Raw genomic sequence first — 27383 nt, 5'->3', positions numbered from 1 at the left:
TTGCACGGCGGCTGCTGGGAGAGCTCAGTTACCGTGGTGGAGGGATCACACAGGGACGACGGCAGGGGTAAAGATGTCCGCTCAATGCCGAATGGGCCTTCTGGCCTTATGTTGCACGGCCCACCTGTAAAGATGTCCATTCAAAATGGACTTCTCCATTTATGCTTACAGAAACCTTTGGATTCAATGTTTCCCCAACCAAACCTGAAAACAGATTTCAGTCTCGTACTCTCATCGAAAACTTCGACTGTTGCTACTTAAAGAACGAGAGGAACTCATTTTAGTTGGCTTCTGAGATAATGACCACTCAAGCCTTCAGTTCATTCTTGCTAGTTTTGCTGGCATCCACAGGATCCAGCTCTGCATGCACTCGAGATGCAGTGGTGTCAGCTGCAAGCCTGCAATAATGGAGCTTGAGGTGTACAAAAGGTACCACTACTAATGCATATCAGGAATCATGATTCCTTTCTCAGTCAAACAAGACTAAAAAGGAGGTGGGGAGATAAAAAGAAAAAGAAAAAGACAGACATTAATGCTCTTGCAGAATACGAAGACCTCATGGGGCCATCACAGTTGTAATGTAATCAGAAGGTTTGCCAAAACTTGATAAGGTTCAGAGTTGTGATCAGATTATCTGTCCTATCACGAGCAAGATTGCATGACTAAGCCTGATAAGATTCAGAGTTGTATTTCAATCAGAAAATAGCTTAATTCTGAGCATGAGCATGGTTTGATCAACAAACAGATTGATATCTGAACTGTAAACAGACTGAACAAATTAAAGAACCAACTAGACAATTATGAACAAAAGGCATCTAAAACACCTCCTTTTGCTTGTAGTTTAGGTATCTTAATCCTGATTTGAGGTAGAGAATGGTATCTTTAGGTCATATCACAATGAGATCGAAGGACCACTTTATATACACCAGCACACCACCACCACCAAGTCTGATAAAAATTAAGTGGTGGTTGTCGTCGATGACAGCATAACCTTATGTTTTCTACGTAACATCTGATTATATTCTACGAGTTTGGTAGGTGAATGTATAAAAGAAAGTTGCTACCCAAACTAACAAGTATATTTCAGATATGCGTAATCTGAACTTTATCCTGCGATATGTTTAATAAGTAGAATAATGGAGTATAAACAAATTGAGATTCTCTGTAATCAATGCTATCTACTTTGGGTCATTGACTGATTTCGAGCCAGGATAAGTGCAACAAGGGCCCTGAAAAGAGTTCCTTTTGGCTCATCATTCAGTCTATATATCTCATAATTATGTCGAGGAGACAGGGTGCAGTTACCACAATACTGTTATCGCACAGTTAATGTTGGATCGATCTTACCTGCCTTTGATGCATTAAAGAAGGTCAACCACTGCTCCAGCTGATTCCATCCCCGTGCATCATCAAGGAAGCGACTAGCAAAGAAGAGGGATGGGGAATTGCCAGGCGTCGGAGGCGGCCGTGGTGGTTATTCAGCACCCTGGAGGGAAGGTAGAGAGGCTGTATTGGCCGACGACCGCAGCTGATGTGATGAGGAGCAACCCGGGCTACTACGTGGCGCTGGTCACGCTCTATGTCTCGGAGGAGAAGGACGGCGGCGCCGCCGTCCGGTTCACCCGTGCACGGCTGCTGAAGGCCAAGGACATGCTCTTGCTAGGGCAGGTCTACCGGCTGATCGCCTCACATGGTCCCTGCTCAGAGAAAATTATCTGAAAATTTGTACTCTTGGGTTGTTTAGGGACTAATGCTGAGATTTTTGGTGCCTGGACAGAGATTACAAAGGCTGTAAGGCAAAGAAAGCATGAGATGCTTAAGAAAAGTCAAGAGGAATTGATCAGAAAGCAGCAACGAGAGCAGAAACACAGGAAAACTGAGAAGGGCATTGAGGCAGCTCAAGAGGAAGAACAACAGGAGGAGGATTCAGAAAATTCACTTCAGGTAGTTGAATTCATGATGTTCAGTGCTTTGTTGTAGCAAAAAGTTGGTTCTCCTATTGAATTGTCACATATGGATTCAATTCTTTCTAGTGTTTATCTATAGAACTCGAGACTGAGCAATCTGGTCTGTGCACATGATATGATATGATTCAGGTGGCGAGGCAGGACAGGGACAGGCAGAAGAGCAGGGCGCAGATGGTGGTGAGAGGCCGGCATTGGCGACCGTCGCTGCGGAGCATCTCAGAGACAGTAAGCTAGCTAAATTTAGCAGGATCCAAGAAGGTAGGAAGATAGATCTTGACAGGATCCAAGAAGGTAGATCTGAGGCATGCATGGGATGATTGTGGCTTTAGTGTGCTGATGGAATGGTTATGAAACATATTATTGTCATGTAAAATTGAGAGATGGAGTGTTATTGTAAAGTTATGAGACTAATGAAATCACAGTTCATGATGTAATTGCTAAAGCATTTCAGTTCCAAACAAATTACTCAGATAGAATTTAATGTCTAAATTTATGTTAGACTACCTCATGCGCAGGAATAATGCAATCGGACGTGGTTACTGAAGACTGACAAACTCTGATAGAAACTATCAAATTTAAAGTCCTGGGGCTTTTCCTCACCCACCTTGCTGAAGCTACTAAAGTATTAAAAGATATATAAAAAATTAGATATGTCTTGCTTAAAGTACACGCATAATAGAGATCGAATTCATGTGAAACAATTAAAATTAAATTTATCAAAATTTGTTATATAATTGCACTTTGTTTGAAATACTAAAATACTAGAATAAAAAAAATAAAAATATGAATTATTTGTAGTTTAAAATTATTGTTCTTGTTTGACACAGTTTGAAATCAGCAAACGGTGTTGTAAAATTTTGACGGTGAAGAGAACGACTAATTAAGAATGAAGAAAATATAAGAAGATAAATTGTAATATTAAATGGAGATTAAAACAAGTGTCAAGGAGGTTTGACATGACCACTCTGATGCTTAAATTAGCATAGAGGCTCAGGGAGAATAAAAACAATGGAAAAATATACAAGACGAAGATGAATGTGTTTTTGCGCAAAACCCTTTATGCATGCCTTTTTTTAGTGGGTTATATAGTCGCTGAAAGAGCATCTCCATGTCAACAATAATGAAAGATCAAATTTGAATGTTATGTGTATGTAGGAGAGCATTTAGGGTATCAAGTCTGACACTTGTATGATTGTTCCTTGATTCACCTCCGTGGTACTATATTTAAGAATATTCATAATAACCAATGGGTCCCTATAGGGGACGAAGATGATGGGGTTGAGGAGCTCAAGTCCTTCAAAGTTGGATGATCAAGCTGATGGGATTGCAGAACTTGAGTCTTTCGGAGTCAGGTGATCAAACTAATGAGGTTGAGAAGCCCAAGTCCTTTGGAGTTGGGTTGCTGAATAGATAGGGTCAAGGAACTTGAGTCCTTTGAAGTCAGGTGGTCGAGCCGAAGGGGTCGAGTAGTCAAAGTCCTTTGGAGTTAGATGATCTGAACCAGATGGGATCAAGGAGCCTAAATCCTTTAAAGTCGGATGACTACTTTGATCTCCATTTAGATTTAATTTTGACCTCCATTTAAACTTAACTTTTAACACCACCACTTATAATCCATTTTTCACTGTATCAATTATCATTAAATCTAATTGTAGTAATATACTATGTTCTTATAATATATTATTTATATAATGATAATTATTTTTTAATCAATCCTAATTCATACAAATAGAATGAATGCAGCTAATATTTAAACATAGAAATATTAGAACAATAATTTATTATACTTTTTATTAAATAATTTCACATCATATAATTGTAATTAAAATTATATTCTCCAATCGATTTTAGTAATATGCTATTTTCTTTTTATATATTATTGTATCATTATAAATTAATTAATTACATTTTAATTAATAGTATTTCATACTAATATAATAAAAATAGCATTATTTTTCAAAACATCTCAGTAAACTATTTTATTATAATTTTAAATATATAATTTCAGTTCAAATAATATTCTCCAATTATTATAATTATTTTATTAAAAACCAGAAGCATAACACTCACCTAACAATGATGTTACATTTCTTTTTAATATTAATCGATCATGTTTCGTATGCCATATAGAATGAATCACTTAAATAAAATAATTCAGAAGTTGTACTTAAAAAATTTATTCCCACAATATTCGTTTTAGAAAAACTCAATCAACGTAACGATTATAATTTTTCATCACAGTTGTATTTTTAAACACACATTTGAAATACAAATGCCATGCCAAAGTCAATTGCTGACGAATATAAGCATAATAAAGATATAATTGAATTACATAAGCCACCTAGAGAACTGTTTCACAGCCAACCAAAGGAAGTCAAATGGTGCAAATAACTGCAGGTAGTTGATCAATCAAAGTGGGCAGAAGTTGTTCTTTTGATGTCATCCAACGCAAAGTTACTTGGCAAAATCTCAAGAAATTTTAACAGTCTCGTCATTCACTCTATGATTTGCTTCATGTGACTTTGCTATGCAATTGTGATTCTTGAGCTTGGACTTCCCTAAATATTTTTGGTGATACAGCAGTACGAGTTTCAAACAATTTTCTGGTGAAGGAAATAAACAAATCACAGAGAGATTGAAGACGATGAAGATTTTGAACAGGTGTCTTTATACTTTTAATTTCAGGATAGTAATACTTGAACAAGTTATATGCAAAGTGTAAGGTTAATGAAGAAACGTACATCAATGTTAAGAGATTCAACTGCTCATCAAGTCATAATGGCAATTTTGCTGGAGTACCAGTTTGACGAGGATACTTTCTCGGCGTTGCACGGTCTTTCACACAGATCACGCTAGTTCGTTGTCCTTTTGGGCTATGTGACTCCACTGAAAATGAGAGAAACAATCAAAGATTTGTGAAGTTTACATATGACCTGGAGGACCCAATGTTTTAGCAGGCATCAGAACATTAAAGAATGTTGGTGTGCTAATAAGCAAGTAGCCAACTTGAATAAACAGAAGATGAAGTTGCATTTTCTTCGCAATAACATTAAGGAGATTATAATAAACAAATAAATTAGATGACATGGAGATATAATTCGCCTGTAGATTATGGTTTCTTTAACTGAAACATTCTGTATCTTGTTTATCATGATGAGGCTTCTGCTTATTTTATGACAATGGCCCAGGGATCATGGTGCCACTTAGTGCTAGATCTTGTTATCTTCCTAAAACTAGAAACAAAATGGATTAGCCATACCAAAATTACATAGTACTCCCACACACAGGAAACCAACTTGCAAGAGCAGGAGGAAGATTAAAAAAGAGACAAAAGCGTGTGCATCTTCTAAGTTCGAACCTGTGAATTTAGAGCACGACCATAGGCTAAATTTAGACTACTGTTGCTAAGCAATATTCCGAATCTACGCCAAGCTTATTCAATCAATTTTCTGTCACATATCTTATCTACAGAAAATTGGGTTTCAACAGCAAACTCGAGTATTTTTAATTTCCAAGTGATTCCATTTTCTTTATAAACTAAAAAAACCAACTTACTCTCAACAAAGAGAACAGCAAAAACACAAACCTGTGCATAACTCTAGGATCGAAGCACCCAACAACTGAATTGCATTCTCAGCTCTTTTCACTTCTTCCTACAATAGCAGGAAAGAGATCACTGATACCAGAACCAAGACTAAAGCTCATTGACATTAAATGCTCATTCCTGTAGGTCTAGTGAACTAGTGATTGCTCAGTTGAGTTAATAACCATAGGGTGTCTCTAGGATAATGACTTGAATTGTAAAGATGGAAGATTTAATTACAAAAATGAAAATTTAATTTTGTCATATAGAAGAAGAATATAGCACCCTCAAGAAAAAAAACATCTTTCATTGTATTTGAAGAATCCATAATCCACATATGTGAATTCTTCAAATAGACCTGTAGAAATCCTTCTGTTCAAATAAATTACTGGAAGTCTTATTGCATGTTTATATTTATTTGGCCTAATGTACTCCTTTCAACAACTAAGAAAAGAGAAGTTTGTAAAAGGATTACTCTCAGTTCAAGTATCAACCTGGAGATGAAGGTCCTAAAAGTGATACAAATTTGACAAACGTCATTCAGTACAATTCACTATTTGGAATCAGCTACATGAAATTTATACATACTATGAAGTTACATCACTAGTAACATTCAAATCAATAAAAGTGAAATGAATTTGACGAGGAATATGAAATCAACCTGAGGATCTGAGCCTTTTGCAGCAACAAACAAGCCACCAACACGAACCAATGGAAGAGAGTACTCAGCTGTGCCCAGGAAAATCACTTAGCAAAGATATGTTACATGATGAACCACATATAATAGGAACAGGTGATACAATTTGACCAAACTCCTACCCAAAATTCTCATTTCTGCAACCGCTCTTGCCACTGCTACATCAAATAACTCCCTGAAATCAGCACACTGCCCGACGTTCTGCCCTATCGACATGTTGATCAAACCATGTTTAGAATTATAATATTTGAGCTTGATGATAGATGGAGATTAGATGCCAGCGAGAATGTTACAAGCCACTCATCTCAATAACTCTTCCTCAATAAGATTTAAAATATAGATGAGATCCATATAGAATGGATGCCAAGTGGGTTCTCTCAGGCAAACATTTTCTGTACGTTTTATAAATTAAAAGTCTTATAGATGTGTAAATGTGAAAATATGATGGAATTTTATCCTATGTTGGTCCAACGTATCAATGGCTGAAGCAAATTGGTTGAGTAAACTCCCTATCAATGAGAGCAACAAGTCATTATAGCCACCTATTATATGTTTTTAGTTGCATGGTCCTCCAAAAGGGCACAAAAGCTATTACATTGCACTCTTTATTTTTCTTGATAAGAATTCAGATGAAAAAGGATACTTGCAACATGAACAGCTTTGCAAATTTCCCCATAATAATTTTTAGTATTGGTTGACTATTTGCAAGTTATAATGGTCATGCTACTGGTCATGATACGTGATATTTCAGGGATCAAGCAAAAGCAGCTTCATTCCTTAGATCATATTGTATCTCAAATAACTTAAAACTAAATGCATCTTTTAAACCTAACTATCAATTTACTGGAATATGTAAAAATTATATACCAATTAGTCTAGCACTGTGAATTTAGTTCATGCTATCCATCTGCTTTGCATGTTATATAGTATGCCTGCTTACCTCCATATGAATTCAAACTGATGCAGAATATCCTCCTATAAATTATGCATCATGATAATTGGAAATGTGCTTACCTCTGCTCTTTCACATAAGATCTGCACATTTGACAGGCCTATAACAGTCACGATGTGCTCCAAAAAATAACATCTTTTCTTCATTGACTCTAAAAGAGTGAATTTCCAACCTATATGAACTCAAAGAGAGTCAGAGCAAAGTTCCAAGTAGCTGAATGCAAAAATGTCCAAAAGCAGCAACTTCCTTCATTATATTGAACACAGAAATAGTTTGCACATACATTCCTGGCTTGAATGGATTTTCTTTTATACAATATGATTCAAGATACGGAACTTTTACAATAGCATTTTTTAGTAGATAAATCTTTCGTTGTTGATTATTTAAGCTCTAATTACATCAAAAACTCAGCAAGGTAAGACTACAAGCTGCTTAAAATGGGAAGCCAATATCAGAGTTAGTGGATAAATTTAGCTAAATTGAAAAAAATTGAATTTGATTGCATTTTAGCTAAGTTGGGATACTTAGGCATATTCTTACATTGACAATTCAACCTAGGGATAGATGTAGAACTTTCTTAGTGGTTATTGGTAACCCTGTAGGAAGTGTACCTGAACTATGGATATTTCCAAAAGCTCTATAAGAATTTATAGCTTTTGATACTGACCATCTCAGAAAATCAGTTCTAGTGAATCAAATATCTAATGCTCAATTACCATAACTCTTGTTTGAACTAAGATGCATAGAGGTTAGAATCAAAGTTAATAACCATATTAGGATATAACCATATTGCAATTGAGAAGAAGTTTAAAGCCTAAAATATATCTAAGAAACATTGAAGGTCAATGCAGCCACCGAGAGAAACCTTTTAACAGCCTCGAAGTACAGATTTTCTCCTATTATTTACCTCTTTTCTACAGAGATCTACTAAGTATCTTGATTGTTAATTTGCATGGAGTTTCTGTAACAATGCAGTAAAGTTCTTCCCAATATGTTATCCGCTAACAATTTCTAACGCACAAGAGAAGTTAATCAGAAGTTCATCAGCAATTCATTAACAACCAAACACAAAAAACTGTCAAATCTTCATGAATCCGATGGTAGGATGCTCGTGATCAAGAAAAAGAACCAGGCAATCACAACGAACGGGGAAAATGGATTACTAGGACAGGCAATGGCAAGTATCATTCCAGGTAAGCCTGCACCAGAACCGACATCGACAACATTGAGCCCCTCCAAAGAAGTTGATTTTGTACAATGAGATAGGTAAGATCGCTGCAGTGACGGCAGGATAGCTAGCGAGTCCTCAACGTGCCTTGTCATCACTTCGCTCTCCTCGGTCACCGCCGTCAGGTTCATTTTCTGCGGAATAAAATCCCTCAAAAGATTTCACTCGAGGGAGCACTTCTAAATATTCTTTCTCCTAATAAGATTCTTGCAATACCTCATTCCATTGGAGCAGGGTGCGAACGTATAGAGAGATCTGGTCCTTCTGGCGGGAAGTGAGGGATTCGAGAGTGGAGACGGAAAGGTTGGAGGAGAACGGAGTTGGGGAAAGGGAGGTCTGCTTGGCGGAGTCGGCTGGAGCAGCCCCGCTGGTGAAGTAGAGGAGGCGGACGAGGGCGCGGCGGCGGAACGAGTTGCGGAGGGGGGAGGAAGAAAGGACAGGGAAAGCGAAGCGGCCGTAGACGACGGACATGATTTCGCGCTGCGATGTGACGGTGGTGGCTCTGCGTTCCAGCGCCGCCCGCCGGATAAGAACAGACCTTCGACTTCAACGCCTCAACGGTGCAGCAGCAGGGTGACTCGAATGGAGGTTAGTCGCGGCGTGTTGGATTCGGGTTATCAAGAAAAATCGAATCCGAAATCCAATTTCCATTTTCTTTTGCATTTTTTTAATACCTGGTATCAAGTTTAATATTCAAAATTGTGTGGTCCTTCAACTTCCACGTCAACGCAACCGGTCGGGCCGGGTCGGCCCGGCCCGTTAATGTGTACTTGGACCTCCTAATGTGGCTGCCGCCTTGCTGATCGAGCTGCGAGTTGTGCGCGCCAGAGGCGGAGAAGAGAAATGGGAGACGTCAAGGTCTCCGACGTTCTCACTAGCATGGAACGAGGAGGCGAAGCCCTCGTAGATCGAGCTGCCGAGGCGATCCCTTCCTCCTCCATCGAGATCGACATCTCACTCCCGCTCGACCGTATGAAAACCCACATCGTGTGAGCACTGCAACTTTTTTTTAATGGTTTCTCGCTCAATTCCTCGCCTTTTCCCCTTATTTTACGGCGTGTTGGCACCTGGCTTTTGTGCTGCATGCTATTTCTCGTCGGATGATTTGTGGGTCGTTGGATAAGCCTCTTGCGGAGGTTGAAGTGGGCGATCAGAACCCTCGAATTGAAACGAACAGGTTTCTCCTAGTATATTCTAAGTGGGAAACACGTGGAGGTCATTACTCGAATGCTTCCCAAGCTATTCTTGTAATTCACTGTTTCATGAAAAAAAAATGAAGTCCGTTTCCTTTTTAGCTAGGTCAGTTTTGGAAAAACAATGGGATTGGCAATTGTTTGGTGGAATAAGCAAATAGATCAGTAACTGGAATTAGACAACCAAAACAGGTGTGTTGTTTCTTGATTGGGTAAAGGTCCGAAAACGGTAAACAGTTGTGTCAGAAAATAAAAGATGTGTTAGGACCATCTTACTGGGTTTCTAATCAGCTCAAAAAGCTGATGGAATAATTTGTTTTTGCTGATGCCATGCAGCTTGCTAAATTGAAACCTCGTTAGACTTGTACCACCATTTTGAATTTGCATCAATATTTGATTCAGACTGTGCGATTTACAGCTGATTCATGAAATATTTGTGAGCACATAAACTGAAGATAATTAAGTTTCAGGATACAAGGTTGCGGCCATATTGAGAAACCACATATGACTGGCTTGATCTCTTATTTTCTTTATCTGTCTGCTTTTCTTCTCTAGCATGGTTATTTACTAGTTTTAATTTGCTCCTGACCTTGTATTAGCCTTTTATCTTGATTTATAATTAAATTGCCAATTTTTCACATGTAGCCAAGATTTCCAATTTTCTTCATATTGGTTGATGGTTGCCATTGGCTTCAACTGCATGCTTAACAGTTTTCGTATCCTATGATGTTCAATTGTTCATACATTTAATGTGATATACAACAATTTTCATACTCGGGCTCAACTTAATGTAACCATTTTTATTTTTTCTTACTGCTTTTATTTCTCTATATCCTTGCAATTTTCTTATGACACATATTACAAAATAATATATTCACCGATGCGAATTTTCCCAATATCACAAAATTCAAAATAAATTTTTTTTATCTACACTTTGTAGTAGTTATTTTGGCTAACAATTTAGCTTCATATTTTTTTTTTTGCCATGTGTGAATAGAGGGTCTGATGAAACTTTTCTTAAGATTTGCTAACATAGATCTTTCACTCCTTTAATCTTCAATGAGATCGTGGAGATTTTGAGCAAGTTTTCTTCTAATCATTAAGTAACATTTATTTCTTTCTTTTTAGAAATCTGTGCAAGGATTTGTTTTTGAAGTGGTCATCTCTTGATGAGTCTTGCTTCACAGTTGAGACTGTTTCTGGTGGCATCACAAATCTTTGTAAGTGTTGCTGTAACTACATACTTTTCTTGCTATGTTATTTTGCTTACCTGGGTGTTAGCAACCTTGTTATAAGGGCCTTGCATATCCTATTAGATTTCACTGGTCTGAAAATTCTTGTGTCCTTACTATATTTATCTGTTTACAAATTTAAGCATTAACTGTTTAAATCTTGCAATGCATGCAGTGCTGAAGGTCTCTATAAGAGAAAATAGTGGGAACATGGATTGTCTGACTGTTCGCTTGTATGGCCCAAATACAGATTTAGTGATTGATCGCAAACGAGAATTGCAGGTTGGGCTCAAAAGCTAGGATTTAAAGTAATGCCCAAGTATAATTAGAAACCAAGAACCACTTAAAGAAGTAGATACATAAGTTCTTTATCAGATTTATATATAACAAAAAGGATGGTTACTATCCTTTGAACTCTTTATGTTACTTTTCTAACATAATTCAAGATGGGTTTAACATAATCTCATCTCAAGTTATGCAAATATTTTTTTAAGCATCTACTTACATCAGCTACGTGCAATTTTAGGCACTACCACATCTCTCAGCTGCAGGATTTGGTGCAAAGTTGCTAGGAATATTTGGGAATGGCATGGTTCAATCATTTCTTGATGCTCGAACACTTTCACCATCGGGTTTGTATATACTTTGATTGCTCATATAATGATAGGCTAATAGCTGACAATTTAGGCCTTTGATTTTAATTCAACTGTTGGTGCCTTATTTTGCTTGAAAACTATTCAGACTATTATTTTCAAATTACAATTTCTTTGCTCATATTTGAGAATTTTTCAACTTACTTTCCAACTATAAAGTGTTTCATGTTGGTTAAGTACACTTGTTGGACACCAAGCAAGTACCCAACATGTACAGGAGTTAAAGAGATGGTAGGCTGCTTATACTATTACACATGTAACATTATTTGACACTCTTGAATTATCTCAATCAATGGAAATCAAAGTAATTGTAATTTCAGGTGCACCTTGACTGTAGATACTTGTCTAGGGTATGTTTATGAGCATTTTCTGTTGATATAAATACTTAAATTACAGTTATTAAACTTTACTAGGTGCAATTAGAACTCTAGTTTTGGATCAACTAAGATCCAAGTCAAGGTTTCAGCACTGTATATTATACAATTGTGCATTCCTTATATTGTGAGGCAGTAGACCAGTAGTAATTGCACCTTCTCTGAAAAGTCAAACTATACTTGTTGGATTTAGTTTCAATTTTCTCCTTATAGTTTTAATGTCTTGGCTTCCTAAATTTTTTTTGGTCTCATTTTTGCAATCTGTAGTTTACTAAGTTGTTTCATCCCTCATAATTTCCCCTTCCTATAGTTTATTTTTTAAAATCTTTTTTCCTAGAGTGACATGGTTTATAAATTCAGGGGTCAAATATTTAAATCCAAGAAATCATACTTTGAGGGGCAAAGTGCTAAAATGATCGTTTCCTTGTGTCTTTAAGTCTTCCTGTCAATACTTTGGTGTCAGGGATTTGCTGTTGTGCACATTAGCATAAGTGCATGCCTTATATCATGATGAACTTGAGATGTTGTACAGTAGAATGGTAAATTGTTGCATTCATATTTTTGTTATATAGAAGTCTTCTAATATTTGAGATTTTTAGCATGCTGTTTTTTGAACTAAGTTAATTGATTCCAGACATGAGCATCCCTGAAATAGCTTCTGAGATAGCTAGACAACTCCACAGGTTCCACATGGTGGCAGTTCCTGGTTCTACAGAACCACAATTATGGAATGATCTGTTGAAGTTTCTGGACAAAGGTTACTGTTATTATCTCACTTTTCTAACTTATTTGTGTTGATCAAAGCTGAGTGTCATTTATTATTATTATTATTTATTTTTTGGGTGGGGGGGGGGGGGGGGTGAGATTTCATTATCTTCTGATTGCCCTATTCTTTTCTCCTGAATAATCATGTTGTATTTTCTTGCGTTCCATCCTGACAAAGAACATTTGTTGTAGCTGCGGCATTAAAATTTGAAGACACTGGGAAGCAAGCTAGGTATGAATCAATCTCATTCCCAGAAATCCGAGCTGAAATTGATAAGCTCAAGGTACTATTTCAGAAAATTTGATTATTGGTAGGGTTAATTTTTTATCACCAAATTTTGAGGTTTTAAAAAATCTACCTCTCACTTTCATTTTGAATATGTACATGATTTCATAACAAGTTATAACAGTTTCTACTTAAGATATTGAATGACACTTTTTTTTATGAATATTACATCATGCCATATATTGATTCAACAATTTTATACATTATTTAATAAAATAATTAAAACAAGTAGAATTTTATATAATTTGACAGTTTAGTACGACATTTCTATCACTAGAGAATCTGATGAGGTGTCAAATAGCATTTGATATCATGTGAAGATGATACTCTAAACAATATTTACTCATACTTTTTTTCTGTGATTGATTCAATATAAAATCGAAAATATGCAATGAATTTGTTAGAAGTGAAAGTGTGATAGATATGCTAAAGCTTCAAAGTTTGTGATAGATCTAATAATTAACTCTTGTTTTATTGTGAAAAGTGGCTCACAACTCATAATATCTTTCTTCTTCTTGAGATATGCTAACAGGATCTCACTACCCTTCTAAACTCACCTGTTGTCTTTGCCCACAATGATTTGCTTTCTGGGAATCTGATGTTAAATGACAAAGAAGGTGAATATCGTGTATATTTTTTCTCATTTTCATTCACCTGCATTGCTGTTCTGAATTATACCTTTATTTTGTCTGGGTGCTCCATGCATTTTTATATTTTGGGTGTCTAATATCCCACACGGACAGGGAGACTCTACTTCATTGACTTCGAGTATGGATCTTACAGTTATAGAGGCTATGATATTGCAAACCACTTCAATGAGTATGCAGGCTTTGACTGTGATTATAGCTTGTAGGTTGCCTTCCTCTGTATTCAATTGATTATTGCTTGAATTATCTTGATAGAATATTTTGTTACTTTTTGCTACCTCTTTCCTGTTGTAACAGGTACCCACAAAAGGAGACACAGTTCCATTTCTTCAGGAATTATTTAGAACCCCAGAAACCACATGAGGTATGTAAGTCTGATGGTAGGATTTGCTAGAATCTGCAACATACTTGTTGAAAAGGTTAACATTCATGATTAACTTTGTTTCTCATAGTGGATATACTTTGAGAAAAAAATAGTGTTAAGCATGCTTCATTTATTTTGGAAGCTATATGCTATACATGACTAGAAGCTTTAGCATTTCGATTTTTCACCATACATGATCATGTATTTCTGCATGCTTTCCTTGACTGAGATGGTTGTCATCTGCTTCTGAAATCTGAAATAGGTTCACAGGCTCTGTTTTCTTCCCCTTTTTGTGTTGGTCTGATTAGTCAGTTTTATTAGTTTATAAAATTCCCTCATTAGATTTTGAAGACTCAAATTATATGTTTTTTCAATTATTTTATTTATTTTCTTGTCATTGTGTATTTTTACTGTGGAAAATAGTGAAGAGACTACTGAAAAATCCAATTCACTAGTGTCATTTGAAACATTGGATGTCTTCAAAGTTGTCAGTGTTTGTTTAATCACTTGATTGACAGTCAACTAATCTAGCATCTTTGCAACCCTCATTAAAATTTGAAGAATAACGCTACTATGAATAATAAAGGACCCGGGCTTATCGTAATTGTTTCTCAATCTTTGCTTTGAGCAGCTCAGCTTAGCTGAATTGTAAAGCTTTCTATTCGGCATTATTAGCACTTAACGATTATTACTGTCTTGCTTACAGGTACCTGACGCTGATCTTGAAGCTCTCTTTGTTGAAACAAATACATTTAGGCTTGCATCCCATATTTACTGGGCTCTGTGGGCTATTGTACAGGTACAAACTCTTCGATGCATCAAAGCCAAAAAAAAAAAAAACTTGTGTTCCGCATGAGACTTAACTTAATTCCAGAATTTTCAATGTGACAGGCAACGGTATCCTCGATTGATTTTGATTATCTCTCATACTTCTTTCTTCGCTACAACGAATACAAGAAACAGCGCGAAACATGCTTTTCCATTGCGCGGGAATACCTCTCCAGATCCATTGGAAGTTGAAGTAATCAAATTTTAAAGTATGTCGGATAAGGCTGCTTAATAATTCTTTCTCCCTTTAGATGGTCATGGATGGTGCATCCGGGAGCATAGCGTTTGCAGATTGCTTTTGGTTATTTTTTTGTGTCGACAAGTATACTTGTTCACATTCATTCGTAGTGAAGTTGTAAGAGCCAAACTTATGCTCGTGTTCCCAGTGATTCCTTATTGGTGGGTGTTTAGTACTAAATAGAGATAATTGTATTGCTTCCAACTTAATTGGTTCATTAATTTGAAAAGGGTGTGTGTTAATCATTTCCTTCCAACTTATAATGCAATTTTAGCTTAACTTGCAATATTGGAATAATAGAAATTTAAAATAAAATATACCTGTGAAGAAAAAAACCCGGTCCGAGTGCGGTTGGGCTATGCTCGATGCGGTCGAATTGTGGCTTGTCCTACCTAACTGGGAGGGAATCCGGTCGGATGTCGGCCTAGCTAACGGGCCGTTCCAACTGGGCCTGAGGCTTACCAGGGGAGGGTTATCTCAAATTTATTGGACTAACTTGTAATTTTGCGCAATATTTCAGGATTTGGCAACCGCGCAGCGTCTGGAGCCTTCCATCCCTGGTTCGTCAGCCGACGCCGCCGCACTTCCCTTACCCGCCGAAGCACAAAAAGGGCGCCCTGCTGCCTCAGCCCTCTCTCTTCCGGATTACTCGCCCATCCGTCTTCCCTCCGCTCCCCCGCGATCGCCGCGATCGCCTGCGACCGCAGCCACCAGATCCGAACCAGTCACGCCCTGCTGCACCTCGAGGTGTTTAGACAAGGAGAACATATCAGATCCAGTACGCTAACACCGGTGGACCCGATCCTACACTCGAACGTATCACTGAACTACTGTCGCGGAGGAGCAGGTTTGTATTGAAGATTTGATGGATTCGATGCTATTATTCTTCTTTACTCCCATTTTGTTGGAAGTTGTTGATGGCCTATGACTTTCAGATCATATCATGGTCGTATCTAGGCTCGCTCTGTTGGGTGTCAGGCTGTTGAAGGAGCCGAGACTTGGTAATGTTAAGGCTTCTTTTTTTATTCAAGGAGTTCTATTTCATGTTGCCGACGTTGCTGTTTTTATGCCTAAATCTATTTACTGTCAATTAACTGGAGCTTGCTGATTTCCTGTAAGAGAGATATTGCTGTTTTCGGATAACAGGATTTGTTGCTTCTGAAGTTCAAGTTGGCCATCTATGGGTTATGTCTTTCCACAGAGTTATGTGCATATGAAATTTGTTTAAGGAGTTAATTGAATATTCAATGTCGGTGTCATATTTTAAATATTTGCACATGGGAATGTATAGATTGAGATATGGTCCGAGGTAGCCTTGGTATGAAGCTTAGCAGATCATTTGGCCAAGCGCTATATGATGCAGTATTTTATCAGCCATATAGAATTATAGATTATGCAATTTGCAATATGCTAAATTGCGAAGTTATTGACACAATTAGGTCATAAGATACACATATACTAGCTTTCAAACAACTTTTTATATATATATATATTTATGTACGTATTTTAGTCATAATACAACAATAAGCGACTATCACTTAATTTGAATTGGACTAAGAACACGACATCAATTTTCACAACCTGCATAAAACAATGCTATATGTTGTTATATAGGTGAAGTTGAATGCAGAACACTAAACCGTTTACAAGTTGTTTCCGATGACCTTAGAAGTTAAAAATTCAATGAATCTTTGTTGATCAGTAAACATTAGTTATATGTGACTCACCTAATTTTCTCCCACATGATGGCTTGAATAGAAAGTTTCTAAGCTTAGATGAGCCAGCTACTGGTAACTTAGGCTTAGACATCTTAACAAATTAATGCGTCAATTAACTTATCCTAATCTCACTTCTATGTGGGTTGTGATAGTATCAAAATGGACCTAATCCTAAGCATGATGAGGAGTTGGAAAGGATTGTCTATGGATTGTGCAATCATTGTTGAGTCTGATGTGCTACTGGTTGAGGACGATTGTGGGCTATAAGATGGGCTTTGGGTTTTGATGGAGACAACAGACAAACCTTAAGCAAGGGAGATAACCCGCCTCACTTTTTTTCTACACTGAGTTATTGGCTAATCAAGTTCTATGAGCTTAGGTGAGGTAAGTTACTATTAGTTTTGGCTTAAGAATTTTGGGCCAGCTATTGGGCCTGATAGTCGTGACAATTATTGTAGGATCGAGTGCACGTGAGAGGGGGGGTGAATCACGTGCTTTTTAAAAATTCGTTTGTTTAAAACCAGAGTTAGACAATTTAAACTTTGAAAAGCGTGCAGGGGAAAATAAAAAATACGAAGCGGGAAATGTACACAGAAGAACACAGAACGATTTTACTTCGTTCGGAGCCTTCGGCAACTCCTACTCGAAGGCCCAAGTTCATCGAACCTTTGCGTTGGGCAATCCACTATAATCCTCATCGGCGAAAATCCCCGGTTGAGAGAATCGAATACAAAGGATAGGAAGTGTGACAACCCCACACTTCCTATTTATAAATTAAGTACAATTGTAAGAACAATGTTACCAAACACTTTTGTAGATTGTTGATTAGCTCCGTGTGTTGGAGTTGTCTTCCGACAGCAAGTGGACGTTGTCGCGTCGAAGCTCGGGCTGCCGCAGAAGTACGTTGGTCGAAGATCTGTTCAATTCATGCACTGACCAAGACTTTATTTAGATACGATTGAGTTATCTAGATCTGCAAATATTTAAAAAAAACGCAAAACTTGATCCACTTCTTGCAGTTTATCTTATCCAGGATTAAAGAATAATTCAAATTATATTTATTTATTTATAGGAAATTTTATCCTCCTTAAATAATTATTATAGATAGAAATAATTTTAGCATTTAATAAAATTTTATATTAGCAAAATAATAATGAAGATTAATTTTGCAGCGTTCACATGCAAAATTAATTTTATCCATATACCAAATAAATCCTATAAAATAGAGTTAGTATAATATATTAAAACACAGAATATTAATTAGATCCTATCAATCCAGACCAGGATCTAATCAGGACTCAACTTAGATCACCCAAGTGGTTCTAAGTTGGACCGCACCTAAAGTCCAAAATTGGACTCGTCCTTACTGGTTCGCTCCTCCAGTGACTTACCTCGTGCAGTTCTACTTGACTTCTTAACCCACCAGGACTTCCTGTCAAGGCTCAACCACCCTGGTCTTTCTACCAAGTCTCAACCAACTTGGTCTTCGGCCAGTTGTCAGGCTCCACGGACCCAATTGGACTTCCTGCCAGGGCTCAACCACCCTGGACTTCAACCTGGTGTTTGGTTCTAAGTCTTTCGACCCTGCACACTTAGTAAAGAGGTTAAACCCACAACAAACCTAACTTTAACTTATTTGTCATTCATTAAAACTTGAGTTTGACCGTTAGTGCAAACTGCACCAACAATTATATGTGTCAATATTTGCCTATCCATTTTTTTTTTCTCTTTTTAATTTTTCTTAGTGTTTGTTTATTTTGATTACATCTTCAAAAGCATTGTACTTAAAAAAATATTTTCTATCCTCCACTTGTTCCATTCTATTAAAGGCAATATCTTCTCTTTCAAGATTTTCCTTAAGCTTATACATCTTTCTTATCCACTTTTGCAGCACACAAGGCAAATGGTGTGGGCACACTATGGATCGGCCACAAACTTATAGGTAAGTAATTGAAAAGGATAATCAGTTTGTTACTTGTTAGTTATGTTACCTATGTTTTCCATCCTTTTGTGAAGGGTTATTTTTCAGAATGATGCCTTGGTGTTTAAGTGCTTGCTAAATTCTGAAAATCATTCTGATCCCAGACTGTCTTGTTTCTCATGATCAAAGTGTCTTTTTTTTTTTGCAGATCAGTCTTATATGTCGCGGAACATCTTTACAGATGGGCCTTTCAGCCATTATGGACGTGCATTAGTAAGTTCTATCGTTCAATAGAAGTTCACTGAGTGTATGCTATTGTCATTTTTCTCGAAATTGTTAATTTTGTTTAGTCAATTATTGGTCTAGATGGGATTCCCACAGTGCTTTGGTGGAAGGCTGTTTAGGCCCCTGGTCTTAGGTTTCCATCGGGTAGTTGATGACAATATATGTGTATCACAATGCCTATTCGTGGCTGGTATATAATTGTTGTTTATCCACATACGTGAATGGTTGATAATTTGATACTAAATTTCTTAGCCCATGCTATTATATAAGGTTACACGATGCTATTGGTCACATTAAACTGTGTTATATTTTGGATCCAACAAACTAGTGATACCTGTGAGCTTTACTTGTCTTTGATCAATTATCCTGGTGTATTATTTGAGACTGTACTTGTGAGATTTTGGGTTTGGTTATGCTTCTTTTTTTATTGGATCATTTGAAGTTTCCTTTTCACTTTAAATTTGGCATATCAACTCTTGCATCTGAATTGTTTGCAGAATTCATATGCATTCATTCTTATTTAAGACCTGTGCTTACTTTGGATTTGTTCCTATCCTCAATCAAATTATTAATATTTTATAATCTAAACTAAATCCTGAGTGTTATAAAGTTGTTGGGTTCTTGCTTTTACTCCAAACACCTATTGTAAGATACCGGAAGAATAGGGGTTTTATGGTAAATAAAGTTAATAAAACCTTAAGTTATATAAAAGGGTTAATTGGTTGATGGGATTAATTCATCAAATCCTAGGTTATTTAATAGAAATAAGGGTTAATGGGTATTGGTTATTGGAGTGGATGGTGGGCTTTTGGGTTAATGGGTTGTAATCGGATCTAAACCCGTTAAGAAAAAACCTTAAGAAACCCTTAACCTATCTACAGCGCCGCGATCTTTCTCTTCCTCTTCCGCGACGTTTTCCTCTGCTCCACCGCGATTTCCTCTGTTTTCCTCTCCTTCCTTCTGTTCGCGCAACCACCGAAGTAAGCAGTCGGAGCCGGCAACGAGGGAAGCTACCGGAGTCAAGGATCTTCAACCTTGGGCTGTCTTCTTGTCAGAGGAGGCGCGATTCTGCTGGTAGTGGCGACGGGCGGCGGCGGTGAATCGGAGAAGAAGAGATCGGTAAGGATATTGAGTTAGGTTTTCGGTTTGGGCTTGGATTGCTTCGATTCTCTTTGGATTGTGATCGTTTCCTTCTTCCCACAGCTTATAAAGGGGAAGCTGCTGTTGGGTTTCGGTCTCAGCGGAGAAGAAGAGGAAGGTAAGCCGAGACCTTGAATCCTTAGGGTTTCTTGGGTTGAATCTCATTAGATTGGCCTTGAATCTTCCCTAATCTTGGATGGGTTCCTCTCCACAGTTTGGTTGATCGTGAGATTGTTGGATTTCAGCCGCAAGGAACTTGAATCGGAGCTTGAGAATTAGGGCACGGCTGATTAAGGTAAGTTGTTGTTGGTTGTTGGTATGAACTTGTTCCATTGGATCCCTATACCTTGCCATACCCGTATGATTGGATTGCCATATTTTTGGAACAGAGCCGTGGGAGGGGTGAAGCCATTGAAGATCAGCCGTGAGCTTGGATCTAGAGATTCTAGGGCATCTACGGTAGTTTGGGTAAGTTTCTTGTTGATTTTGATATAATTATAGATTAGATTCAAATTAGTGTGGATCTTGTTATTGTTGGATTAGGGTGGTCTTACTGTTGATGGGTGTTAGGTTAAGATCAGTTGTAATGAATATAATGTTTAGTGTGGTTAGGATGTTGAATGAAGGGGACCTGTTGGAAGTTGTAGAACCATTGGTTTGACTTTTTTCCATGTGTTATATTGATTGATTTGTTGGTAAAGTTGGTTAGGTCGTAATGATCAAACAAGGGTTGAGGTTAATACAATTAATTAATTAATTAGTTAATTAATTAATTAGGTGGTGTTAACAAGACCTAAATGGTTAGATTAACCAAACTTCGGGTTAGGTTAAATTAGAGTTAAAACCAATTATGGTTTTGGTATGATTCTATTAGTTTAGTTGCGAGTAAATGTTGAGTTAATCTTTAACCGTGGGTTAGGGTTAATTGGATGAGTGGGAGTGAGTTATAGAATTTTAATTATTGTAATTTGATACAGTATGGTTGTAGTAAGTATTGTATTATCGTTTGTTTCAGGACCTTGATTTGGTTGGTCCTATTACACGGAGTCTGATTATATTTTCTAGGAGTTCTAGCGTGGACAGACTTTTGATCAGGTGGGTACCCTGTACTTGGTCAATACAGGAATTCCTTTTCTGTGCATGTATTGTTGCTTTTCTATCTATTCTGTTAATTATCCATGCTTTATAGATAGTATTTAGTTGATACCCTTGATAATCACTTCTTGATACCTGTTGTCTGATCTTATAATGATCTATTTGATATCATGCTGATACCTTTGTTTCAGTAGAGTTTACCCAGTTGGTACTCATCTCATTCGTTGCTTATTACCTGTTGTATGATCTCCATTTGATCTATTCATGACTAGAATAATCTTAACCATGATATCATTGACCTATGTTGATCCCTGCTGATTCTTGTTGAGCATGCTAATTAAATTAGTTATTACATGTTGGGATGATCATCATGCATCCATAGTAGTTGTAGGTGTTGTTTGTTGTTGGATCTTACTTGTACCGTGTTGTGGTGCCATATAGGTAAGAGGTTGCACTACAGTTGGGTGCGACCAGGACTGGCTACATTGCCCTCCTGCCACACTGCCCCTCCCCACTTATCTTTAGTGGTCAGTTGTTGGAGTTTGCGCAGTATGTCCTGTTGTGCGCCTCATGTTCATTTCCGAGAGGAATGGCTGGGGACGACGAGTGCAGACAGTGACTTGACTTGTTATTTTTGATTGCGATGGTTGATGCATATTACATGCATTTGTTGGTAGGTTATTACATAGCTTACTTTATTCATATGCATATTGATTGTTGCATTTATTTGCCATGATTGTTGCACTTGTATGACATTACATACATGCTACATGTACCTGATTTCTATATCTGTTGCACAGTTGATCTTTTCATATCGTCTCGATGATATACCATGCTTGATTCGTTGATACTCTTGATACCCTGTTGATACTTGCTACCATATATGTGTTATCTTGTTTCTTCTATACATGTTTATTCAAATTTGTATATTCTTGTTGTTCCTCATGATTATATTACATGCACATTTCCTGTACCCACTGAGCATCTAATGCTCACTACCCAGACCCTGGGGTTACTTTGTTTTCTCCCCAAGTAACAGATAGGTACTTGGAGGTTGGAGTTTCGGTCGGCTGCTGCTATCTCACTTCGGAAGACTTTCTTGTTAGTTGCATGTGGTCTGTCGTTGTCTTTAGTTATATTTACTATTTCGTGGACATGTAGTTATGGTTTGGATTTATTATGACTGTAGTTATGTTGGATTGCATTGTGGGTATTCGTTACATTCGGATTTTCGATGATTTTGCTTTATGGACTTTGCATATTCTAGTTATGGTGCATGTGATAGTGTTATGTGGCCGTGTAGGCCTTATTTTATAGTTGTCTGTGGTTGTGTGTATTGATTGGACGAGTAGTCCTATTCCAGCCGCCTGTGGCTGAGTATAATTGCATGTATTTAGGGGAATTGTCATAGTTACTGGGGAGATGCTGTCGAAATTTTTCGAACGGCCTTCTCGGGGCGTGACACCTATCTTCTGTTTTTACTCTTAAAATGAGGGAAAATATGTTAACATAGTAAATACATGTCCAAAGATGATTAATTATTTTGTAGTTGGACAAGTTAAAACCAAAACTAAAACTTTTTTACTTTTTTATGAGATATCCTTAAATAGTGTATGATGGCAGCCATAGAAAATGCAAGATTTAAAGTGAGGGGTGGCTTCATTGAAGCAAACAAATTTAGCTACATAAAAACCTTTTTGAGGAATATTTTTTCTCTTTTTCTTGGAAGGATGTGAAAAAAAACAGTGATGTATGTTCGATAAGCATAAAACAAACTATATATTGGCTGGAGTTTCTCATTTAATGGTATCAATATTTGTTGGACTACATTATCATCTCACATACACTATATGATGCTTCCACATTATCATCTCGTATACACTATATGATGCTTCTGTAGTTTTGGTAACTTGTATTCTGAGCTTCTTAGGCTCTTTCTTTTTTCTAGATGCAGTTTCTTGATTAACTACACTCTCCCAGTTGTTTCAAGTTCTCTTATGCTAGTTGTTTTTAACATTGTTGATTTTTTTTCATGTCAATTTCCAGAGTAAGCTTTGCTTTTCCAGTTCAGCAAGTGGTACAGTTGCTGAAGGAGACAACGAAACTGAAGAAAAGTAAGTCCTTGAAGATTTGGTGGATTTTTTTTTTTAACTCTTTGAACTTTGCAAATGGTTCATGGTTGATAATTGTTTTCTCCTTTTCTCTGTGAATGTCACCTATTCAGAATCAGACACTTTGTGATATTTAAAATCCATGTTTTTCTTGTTGAGTTCTTGGAACTAATCATGTTGAAACCAAATATTCAATGTGAGTTTTTTCAACCTGTAATTAGTAAGTCTTAAACTATTGATCCAATGGCAATGATTCTTCCTTAAGACTCGTGATGGTTTGGATAAATGCCCTCCTACAGCATATCATTTTAAGTGCAGAAATGATTATTCTGATGAACAATTCTATTTCTTTTTTTACTGTCCAAAATATTCCTCAAGTTAAAGTAATTCAATATGATAAAGCTTTCTAGGGTAACATAATATACGTTTCTGCTGTAATATCTGATTTCTCGAACATCTTTTAATAGCTCTGAAATTTTAGATAGAATATTATCTTGCTACCATCAATTGATCTTCTGTTTTTTGTGCTCTCTTTATGTTATATTGTGATTATTAGCAACTATTCTGTTGAATGTCTATGTTTCTGCTTCCCTTTATATTATGCTGGTGTCAATATGTTAAGCATTCTGCTTTTTTAATGTGCACAGTAATTATTAGTATTGGAATTTAGCACAAACGATAAAATTTAGTTGGTCTTATCTTCATTGAGATTTGCTTTCTTTGTATTCTGTTTTTAATCCCTTAATCTACTTAAAAGTTTGATGATACATTTCTCTAGTTTTTTATATCAATGGTTTGTCTCAGGTGATATTTTATGATTATTGACCAGGTCATGAAAGCCATCTTATTCTTCATTACTATTTTCCACCATACAGGATAACTGTGACTTTTGTTGACAAGGATGGGGATGAGAAGGTTATTAAGGTTCCTGTTGGAATGTCGATGCTAGAAGCTGCTCATGAGAATGATATTGAACTCGAAGGTTTGTACTAAAGTATTAATATAAAAAAGAATAAGATTGGGTTATTTTTTTCTCAGTTTTTTCCTGATAACTATCCTAAAAAGTTTTTTTGCGCTGCTGATATGCGCCAGTCTTTTCTTCATGTTACATGGGTATCCAACATCACATCACTTCTTTGGTTATATTTACATAATCTACATCCATATTTTGCTATCATTTTTGTCATTACAATAATTTTTACCATCGATTTTTTTGTAACTGTTCACAATGAAATGTAGTTTTTATATTTATCTAGATATTTTACTAATTCATTTTTAGGATTAGTTTCTAAATATATCATAAACTTTAAAGCTTGATTCAAATCTGGCCAAGCTTTACTTTGTTTCCATTGTATATCCCAACTGTGTGGATATACAATTTTTTCTGTAGAGTAAAGGTGATATGTGCGCTAATTATAGAAATATGATGAATATACCACTGGACTTTGGTAAAGAGTGATTGATAGGAGAATAAAAGATGAGACCATCATTTGTGAAAATCAATTTGGTGGTGTTTGTAAGATCAACCATAGATTATTTTTAACTGGACAAGTAATGGAAAAATATAGAGAATTATTTTTATTGATTTAAATAAAAAATTTATGATAGACTTTCAAGATGACTATTGTGGAGGATTTTGTGAAAGAGAGGAATATCTGGTAATGGTATCAATGTGATAAAAGTTATGCATCATAGTTTTGTTGCAAGTGTTTAAAGGATTGTGACAAATGATGCATAATTTGGCACTTCATCAATTTGACACTTCATTGATTTCTAGGTCAATATAAAGAAAAGTGAGGAATAGGTAAGTTAGATGACAAAGTGCAAGAATTTTTGAATTTATCAAATAGGAAGATAAGGGAGTAGTCCGGTGTACGAAGTTCCCTTCAACGTGGGGTCTTGGGGAAGGGTGGATGATTAAAATTGAGAGAGGCTTTCCAAGTCCTGTGATGGTTATACTTTTTTCTAGATGAAAACTTAGTAGGAAATTGTCCTACAATTAGTCATATTTGATGGATCAAAATGAAAATGACAATGTAGCATATGATGTTGAAATGGATATGCAACATTTTTAGGAGGGTTATAGTGCTATTCATGCCAGTTATGCGTAACTTGTGTAACTAAGAGATGATAGATTAATATGTTTAAAGCATGTTAAGAGATTATTGATAAATTTCATTGGTAACAATTTTGAGTGGAATATGAGTGTCAAAGAGGAAGATTATTCGTAGAATGATTGAAAGAGATCTAAAGCTAGTTTTACTTGGCTGGAAAGATAGATGATGGATAGAGTGAAATGATGTAAAAAATCTGTATGAGCCCCTTGAAAAATCTAAAGCTAGTTTTGTGAGTCTTTCTCTCACCCTCGTCTCCCTCCAATCTTTCTACCCAAGTAAACCCAACTTAAATGCATTAAAAGAGATCTAAATGATGTGTTTCGGTAACAATGTAATCTTGCATGGATCTTAATAGCCAGATAAATTCCATATGCAACCATTGAATAGTTGGGACACAAACACAGATCACATATAAACCTGCTTGATAAATGGGAGGCTTCATAATTCACTTTCCCTCTTCATCCAATATGAAATTCTTTAGTACCATGAGATCTGATCCTTTTCTTTATTTAATGTCATTACAAACTAATGTTATGTTGTTCTCTAATCTGATTTTAGGAGCATGTGAAGCCTCTCTTGCATGTTCAACTTGTCATGTAATCGTCATGGTACGTATGAGATCATCTTGTTTAATATATCTAAAAGGCCTCCAACTCCAGTGACTTCCTTGTTTCAGGATGTTAACTACTACAACAAATTGGAAGATCCAACAGACGAAGAAAATGATATGCTGGATCTTGCTTTTGGACTAACTGAGACGTGAGTATATGTTCCTCAGGTACTCAAAATTCCTCTTGATAAAACCAATACTAAATGCTGGCACACTCTGCAGGTCACGCCTTGGTTGCCAAATAGTCGCAAAGCCTGAGCTTGATGGGATTCGTCTAGCACTACCAGCGGCTACCCGAAACTTTGCAGTTGATGGATATGTGCCAAAACCACACTAAACATGTACGCTCTCAAGCTAACTGGAATCTTGATCAGTTTTGTAGTTACACCGTGGGAAGAGTCAATCTCAAAAATAAACTTATATCACACCTATTAACTACTTTACATGTGATTTAGCATTTATTAGATTCGTCCTTATTTTGTCTGTTTGTTTACTTTGAGGCCTACATGGTTGCAAGAAACCTCATTTACTCTGTTGAATTCACATCTTCTTTGTGCCCATCGTTGTCCTTGGCGACATGATGATCTCAAAGGTCAAACTAGCACACCTCTTTGCTGGCCGAGGAACAAAAGTCACCATCTTCCTCATCTGTCATTAATGCTCTGTTTACATGTGATGGTTACCGATCTACTTTTTAATAGTTTAAAGCCTTACCAAGAGAGGATAAAGAAGAATCCATCGTTAACAAGATTATCATTTGAAGATCCAGACAATCTACAAGAGCCAACAATACTCGTCTTGGTTACGGAATAGAACCTCCAACCTCATCTTTATCAAGTTTTTGTTCTTGTTGCTAATTGTACTAACACCCCTTTATTTTAACACAATGTACACATAACCAGACACACAATGTTCTTGTTGGAAACGTTTTTTTTTTTTAAAAAAAAAGAACAGGAGGTTGCTAGAAAGTTGAACAACTTGCATGCAAGTGGGCACCAAAAGGGCCCTTTTAGAATCCTCCAATTTCCTCTGTCCTCATCATCACTGGAAAGAGACAACCTCCAAATTGGCCACTTGAGCCAAACTATTACATTGTGGGACCAAATAGCAACTCATTGTCCACCAAAATACTGAAAAAAATAATCATGGCTGTAAAAATTTGTGGACACAGCAATGCAAAAGCCTTCGCCAGATGCATGCATTCATTAAGCAACTATAGCTGTATAAGATCTGCACAAAATAAAAGCTGCTGCCAATCAAACATAGATCATTTTGACACTGATTTTAAGCCTCCACCCATACATCCAATCAAGCGTTTTCAGTAAAAAAAAAAGTACTTTATAGCATTTTGGGGCCACTCTGGAATCTTCCTGTGAACC

At 36.7% G+C, this 27383-nt stretch overlaps 4 protein-coding genes across 5 annotated transcripts; 3 read left to right on the top strand and 1 right to left on the bottom strand.

Annotated features, from left to right (window-relative positions):
• The first annotated feature begins 1411 nt into the window (after positions 1-1411).
• On the top strand, positions 1412-2348 carry LOC141819224 (uncharacterized). Its single transcript, XM_074706565.1, has 3 exons — positions 1412-1693; positions 1778-1944; positions 2097-2348. The coding sequence occupies exons 1-3, from the start codon at positions 1438-1440 to the stop codon at positions 2199-2201; spliced, it is 528 nt and encodes a 175-aa protein (XP_074562666.1). The 5' UTR covers positions 1412-1437; the 3' UTR covers positions 2202-2348.
• A 1832-nt stretch (positions 2349-4180) lies between these two features.
• On the bottom strand, positions 4181-8980 carry LOC141819221 (uncharacterized). Of its 2 annotated transcripts, none has more exons than XM_074706561.1 (8): positions 8644-8980; positions 8363-8561; positions 7262-7371; positions 6370-6448; positions 6212-6279; positions 5554-5620; positions 4709-4853; positions 4181-4570 (listed from the first exon to the last, which is right to left on the bottom strand). In XM_074706561.1, exons 1-7 carry the CDS (start codon positions 8896-8898, stop codon positions 4741-4743), a joined length of 891 nt encoding a protein of 296 aa, XP_074562662.1. In that variant the 5' UTR covers positions 8899-8980; the 3' UTR covers positions 4181-4570; positions 4709-4740. The 2 variants fall into 2 exon arrangements, with proteins under 2 accessions (XP_074562662.1, XP_074562663.1); XM_074706562.1 differs by having other exon boundaries at positions 4452-4525.
• Positions 8981-9263: 283 nt separating this feature from the next.
• On the top strand, positions 9264-15234 carry LOC141819217 (putative ethanolamine kinase). The gene is made up of 11 exons (XM_074706557.1): positions 9264-9416; positions 10749-10840; positions 11028-11134; positions 11379-11484; positions 12514-12636; positions 12837-12928; positions 13463-13547; positions 13674-13779; positions 13875-13941; positions 14648-14740; positions 14833-15234. The coding sequence occupies exons 1-11, from the start codon at positions 9271-9273 to the stop codon at positions 14959-14961; spliced, it is 1146 nt and encodes a 381-aa protein (XP_074562658.1). The 5' UTR covers positions 9264-9270; the 3' UTR covers positions 14962-15234.
• Positions 15235-15589: 355 nt separating this feature from the next.
• LOC141819218 (uncharacterized) lies at positions 15590-26497 on the top strand. The gene is made up of 9 exons (XM_074706558.1): positions 15590-15854; positions 15943-16008; positions 18617-18667; positions 18855-18919; positions 23213-23280; positions 24153-24259; positions 25953-26002; positions 26071-26153; positions 26227-26497. Exons 2-9 carry the CDS (start codon positions 15951-15953, stop codon positions 26339-26341), a joined length of 597 nt encoding a protein of 198 aa, XP_074562659.1. The 5' UTR covers positions 15590-15854; positions 15943-15950; the 3' UTR covers positions 26342-26497.
• Positions 26498-27383: the final 886 nt, after the last annotated feature.

Source organism: Curcuma longa, unplaced genomic scaffold (genome assembly GCF_044706935.1).
Source record: "Curcuma longa cultivar G26 ecotype Majalengka, Jawa Barat unplaced genomic scaffold, ITB_CL_G26_1.1 contig_28370, whole genome shotgun sequence".
NCBI lineage: Eukaryota > Viridiplantae > Streptophyta > Magnoliopsida > Zingiberales > Zingiberaceae > Curcuma > Curcuma longa.
The sequence above is the reverse complement of the archived record's forward strand: the minus strand, read 5'-3'. Positions and strand labels throughout refer to the sequence as shown.

Excerpts from the sequence above, each read along its gene's own strand:
- LOC141819224 (XM_074706565.1), top strand. The coding sequence starts at position 1,438 with ATGGGGAATTGCCAGGCGTCGGAGGCGGCCGTGGTGGTTATTCAGCAC. Across the intron at positions 1,694-1,777 it reads CCGGCTGATCGCCTCACATG|AGATTACAAAGGCTGTAAGG; the intron begins GTCCCTGCTCAG and ends GTGCCTGGACAG. Across the intron at positions 1,945-2,096 it reads ATTCAGAAAATTCACTTCAG|GTGGCGAGGCAGGACAGGGA; the intron begins GTAGTTGAATTC and ends GATATGATTCAG.
- LOC141819221 (XM_074706561.1), bottom strand. The coding sequence starts at position 8,898 with ATGTCCGTCGTCTACGGCCGCTTCGCTTTCCCTGTCCTTTCTTCCTCC. Across the intron at positions 7,372-8,362 it reads ACTTGCCATTGCCTGTCCTA|GTTGGAAATTCACTCTTTTA; the intron begins GTAATCCATTTT and ends GAGTTCATATAG. Across the intron at positions 4,854-5,553 it reads GATCCTAGAGTTATGCACAG|TGGAGTCACATAGCCCAAAA; the intron begins GTTTGTGTTTTT and ends TCTCATTTTCAG.
- LOC141819217 (XM_074706557.1), top strand. The coding sequence starts at position 9,271 with ATGGGAGACGTCAAGGTCTCCGACGTTCTCACTAGCATGGAACGAGGA. Across the intron at positions 9,417-10,748 it reads CGTATGAAAACCCACATCGT|AAATCTGTGCAAGGATTTGT; the intron begins GTGAGCACTGCA and ends CTTTCTTTTTAG. Across the intron at positions 10,841-11,027 it reads TGGTGGCATCACAAATCTTT|TGCTGAAGGTCTCTATAAGA; the intron begins GTAAGTGTTGCT and ends CAATGCATGCAG.
- LOC141819218 (XM_074706558.1), top strand. The coding sequence starts at position 15,951 with ATGGTCGTATCTAGGCTCGCTCTGTTGGGTGTCAGGCTGTTGAAGGAG. Across the intron at positions 18,668-18,854 it reads GATCGGCCACAAACTTATAG|ATCAGTCTTATATGTCGCGG; the intron begins GTAAGTAATTGA and ends TTTTTTTTGCAG. Across the intron at positions 18,920-23,212 it reads GCCATTATGGACGTGCATTA|AGTAAGCTTTGCTTTTCCAG; the intron begins GTAAGTTCTATC and ends GTCAATTTCCAG.